This window comes from Taudactylus pleione, unplaced genomic scaffold, assembly GCF_031769625.1.
Source record: "Taudactylus pleione unplaced genomic scaffold, aTauple2 ptg000178l, whole genome shotgun sequence".
In the NCBI taxonomy this organism is placed as follows: domain Eukaryota; kingdom Metazoa; phylum Chordata; class Amphibia; order Anura; family Myobatrachidae; genus Taudactylus; species Taudactylus pleione.
The window spans coordinates 13,042,473-13,046,733 of NW_028284580.1; the positions used below are offsets into that span (position 1 = coordinate 13,042,473).

Below are 4,261 nucleotides of genomic sequence, written 5' to 3' on the forward strand. Positions count from 1 at the left end.
ATGGCTGCATATTAGGTAAGAATTATTATAATGCGATCCATTCAAACAGATTATTCAAATATACAAATATATTCAGTGGGCAAATATTTACATTAACAGACACAACCAATTGAAACATAAATCACTTATCACACCATCAGAATAATGTGCATTTAATAGTATAAGCAAAATGCCACAAGCTGCCATTAATGAAACAGTATCAGGGAACGTGATATACAGCTGCAATAGGCATCACAAGTTGGAGAGAGGAAAAAAAGCAGCTTTCGGTTGACCTGATAATAAAAGACATGGATACCAGATGGACTTGTGTTATAGTATAAAAATAATAATATTAATAGTAATAGTATTAATAAAGTTTACTAATGATGTAAGAGACATAGAGCAGTCTCTTTAGATGCAGTGGATGTTTGTGCGATGCATGCCTATATTAGGTGACCTATATTTGCTGGCTAGTGCGTCACCAGGACCCCTCTGGCCAATTGAGGGGCAGCAGCCCCGGACTGTACTGATCCCTCCTCCATCTGCCTTATGGAGAGTGATCCCTCAGGCAGCCAGCACTTACTAGGTGAGGACTGCAGGTTGGAATGAGCTGGCTCCCCTGGACAGCACTGGGATAGTATTTCTCCCCTCTCTCCCTCACACATTTGGGGAGGGTACATGAGTCTTTTTTTGGTGTTTCTGTTGGTGCCATAATGTTTGCCAGCCCCGTGACTTCTACTCCATTTTCTGTCAAAGACATATTGAACTTGGAGCAGCATCAGAGTGGCCTGTCTGCCATGGACATCTCCCCCAGGCTGGACACCTCTTCCTGCATGCTATCCAGCTTCAAGCAGGAGTCCTACCCGGGGACGCCCTGCCTGTCGGAGCTCAGTGAGGACCTGGCTCAGAGAGATACGTCCAAGGGATCCTCTCCCTTCCCTGGGTCCTTCTTTGTCAAAAACTATATGGAAATGGACTCATCCAAAGAGCACAAAGAAGACAAAAAAGGTATAAAAATAAACACACACACGCTATTATTATTATTATTATTATTATTATTATTATTATTATTATTATTATTTATTGTGATTTGTGTGTTGGTGTGCGCTGATTACTGATCGATTCTTAAAATATAAACTTTCAGAACAACATTTGAAACTGTTCCATCCTCTTATTTAGAGCAGGCATCGGTTCCAAAACGTACTCTGCTACATTCGTTATATGCAATTAATGCAACCAAATGTCTACAGTTTAGAATTAATATAACACGTGTTAATTACACCGTTTTTTTTGTTTGTTTGTTTTTTAATAACCACTTTGCTTTGTCTGGTACATTAATCACAATCACACTGTATAAATAAGTACAAGGTTCCAGGAAACGACGAACTGAGTTAATATCGCTATTTTTCAATTAGCTTCATTAAATGACAAGTATCCGTTTTATCAAGCGATTTTCTTATTAAACAATTACATTAGTGACCTCCTTAATAGTAAAAGTGTTATAATAATCCCACATCTGTGTATTTATAGACACATTACAAATAATATATCTAGTACACAGTAATATAATTTACTGCAGCTACATGAAGGAGACATGGGTGAAAGGTTTATTTTATTTCTTATTTTATATTTAGTTACACCATGTTTTCTTTTCCTTCTGTACATTAAACAGCATATTATAAATAAATTATATTTAACATTTAATAATATGAATAATGATATAGTAATATTATTTTTATATATGCTCCTACAGATGGTAGGAGCATATATAAATAATGGTACTAATTATTGTATTGCATATGTAACCAATTTACGAAATGTAAACATTTTAAGTAACTCAATTTCAAATGACAGTTAGCTCTTTTGTTTGTGTTTTGCATGTCTATTTTACCCATGGGTATTAAATGTAAAATTTAAATATGGCTATTGCTTCAAAACTGAATAAGATAATACATTTGAGGTAATTCATTTTTGACTTATTTTCAAATAATTGGAATTGTTATTTTATTTATGCATTGATTATAAGTCAATATTATGAAATCTTTAACATATATATATATATATATATATATATATATATATATATAATATTTATTTCCAGTTATTTATATAGCACATTCATATTCTGCAGCTTTACAGAGAACATTTGGTCATGCACATAAGTCCCTGCCCCAGTGAAGCTTACAATCTATATTCCCTACCACATGTACATACAGGTACACACTAGAGATAATTCTTGCTGGGGCCAAATAACCTACCAGTATATGTAAGAAAGGGGGAGACATTTGAGATAGGGAACACAACAGAGGTTTAGGCACCTACTGCCCCTATACTTGAGGTGACTTTAGGGGGTATATTTACTAGTGTGGGTTTTTAGAAGTGGAGATGTTGCCCATAGCAAGCAATCAGATTCTACTCAACATTTTTCTAGCACCTTCTACAAGATAATAGCTAGAATCGAATTGGTTGCTATGGACAACATCTCCACTACTAAAAACCCGCTCTTTAGTAAATATACCCCTAGGTGTGTTTCTGTGAAGTATATGTTGTAGTTGCGGTTTATCATTAATTACTTTTATGGATACTATGCTATTATCTTCTGTTAATTACTTATTTTTCTTCCTAGAACTCTGCTCCTTGCAGAAGAATCTGGAAAGTGACAAGAGAGACTTGGATGACCCCAATCGACCAAGGCAAAGAAAGAGGAGGAAGCCCCGAGTGCTCTTCTCACAAGCCCAAGTCTATGAACTGGAAAGAAGATTCAAGCAGCAGAAGTATCTGTCAGCCCCCGAGAGAGACCATTTAGCCAATGTTTTGAAGCTCACATCCACGCAGGTGAAAATCTGGTTTCAGAACAGAAGGTACAAGTGTAAAAGGCAAAGGCAAGATCAGACTCTGGAAATGGTGGGCATTCCACCTCCTAGGAGGATAGCTGTCCCAGTACTGGTGAGAGATGGCAAACCTTGCTTGGGAGAGTCCTCTCCCTATAACTCACCATACAACGTCAGCATTAACCCTTACAGTTACAACACTTACCCTGCTTACTCCAACTACAGTAACCCGGCCTGCAGTGGCAGCTACAACTGCAGTTATTCGTCCATGCCAAGTATGCAGCCCACATCAGCTGGTAATAACTTCATGAACTTTAGCGTGGGGGACTTGAATACAGTGCAGACACCAATCCAACAGGCAAGTGGTGTGTCTGCACTCCATGGCATCCGAGCCTGGTAGAACTTGACATTACCACAGCACTAGACAGAACTCAATGGTGGACTACATAGACTGGAACACTTGCAGAGATTGATGGAAGAAAATCAAGTTCTGCACCCATAAAGTAATAGCTGTGGTTTTAGGCCTTTGGAGTGAAAATAAAAATGTTTAAAAAAAAAAAATTGACATGCAGGATAGGAGCAGCATAGAGAAGACTCACATCAATTGGAGTATTTTTATGTTGTATAGTGATGTATAGTTCCGCTGTTAGCATCAACTAGCTTTTTACAGATTACCCAAGTGTGTCCTTTGGTTGATTTAAGCACATTATCACAAGAGGCTTTACCAATTCATGCATCCTCCTGCATACAACTACAATTAAATCTTCCAAAGGGCTATTCTAAAGCTTACAAATAAAATAAATTCCCAGCAGTTGTCTTTTAACTTTTCACTCACTGTATACAATATTTTTATGCTATAGATGGTTTTAATTCAGAACCCCCCTGCTTCTAAAAAAGTTAGTTTGATATTTAAAAAACTAAAAAATGAAGATGATTTGTTATTTCAGAATTCATTTAATAGAAAAGCAGAAACATGAAAATATATTTTGTTCCTTTTTAAGAAACGATAAGCAGCTGCAATACTTGTGCAACTTAGGTCTGCGTGCATGGATTGGGAGATAATATTGGGGGAGATTTATCAAAGCTTGGAGGGAGGTAAAGTGGAGAGAGATAAAATACCAATAAAGTACCTCTCTCCACTTTAGCTATCTCCAAGCTTTGATAAATCTCCCCCAATAATTAGTCTGGCTTCAAAATAAACAGCAGGTCTGTTATTGCTGGTGTCATCTACTTTGTGGTCTCAGAGGATAATGTCATAGGCAGTATTAAATCCTTAACATAAAGTGAGAAAGGTACAGAATCAATAAGACTTTTACTGCAGAAGCATTTTAATGTTTGACTATATTAAGTTATTTTGGTTTTCATTTAATATTTGATTATAAGTTCTGGTTTGAGTAGATTCTTTACCATTAAACAATATCATAGTGCTTGCTGGACATATTTTGTATATA

The 4,261-nt window shown here is 36.4% G+C and overlaps 1 protein-coding gene across 1 annotated transcript; it reads left to right on the plus strand.

Moving 5' to 3' along the window:
• Positions 1–692: 692 nt before the first annotated feature.
• Positions 693–3,910, plus strand: NKX2-5 (NK2 homeobox 5). The gene is made up of 2 exons (XM_088475812.1): positions 693–987; positions 2,606–3,910. The coding sequence occupies exons 1-2, from the start codon at positions 693–695 to the stop codon at positions 3,208–3,210; spliced, it is 900 nt and encodes a 299-aa protein (XP_088331938.1). The 3' UTR covers positions 3,211–3,910.
• The last annotated feature ends 351 nt before the right edge of the window (positions 3,911–4,261 follow it).

What these genes read in the sequence shown, in the direction of transcription:
- NKX2-5 (XM_088475812.1), top strand. Translation starts at nt 693, where the DNA reads ATGTTTGCCAGCCCCGTGACTTCTACTCCATTTTCTGTCAAAGACATA. An exon ending in GCACAAAGAAGACAAAAAAG is followed by an intron (nt 988 to 2,605) that starts GTATAAAAATAA and finishes TTTTCTTCCTAG; the next exon opens with AACTCTGCTCCTTGCAGAAG.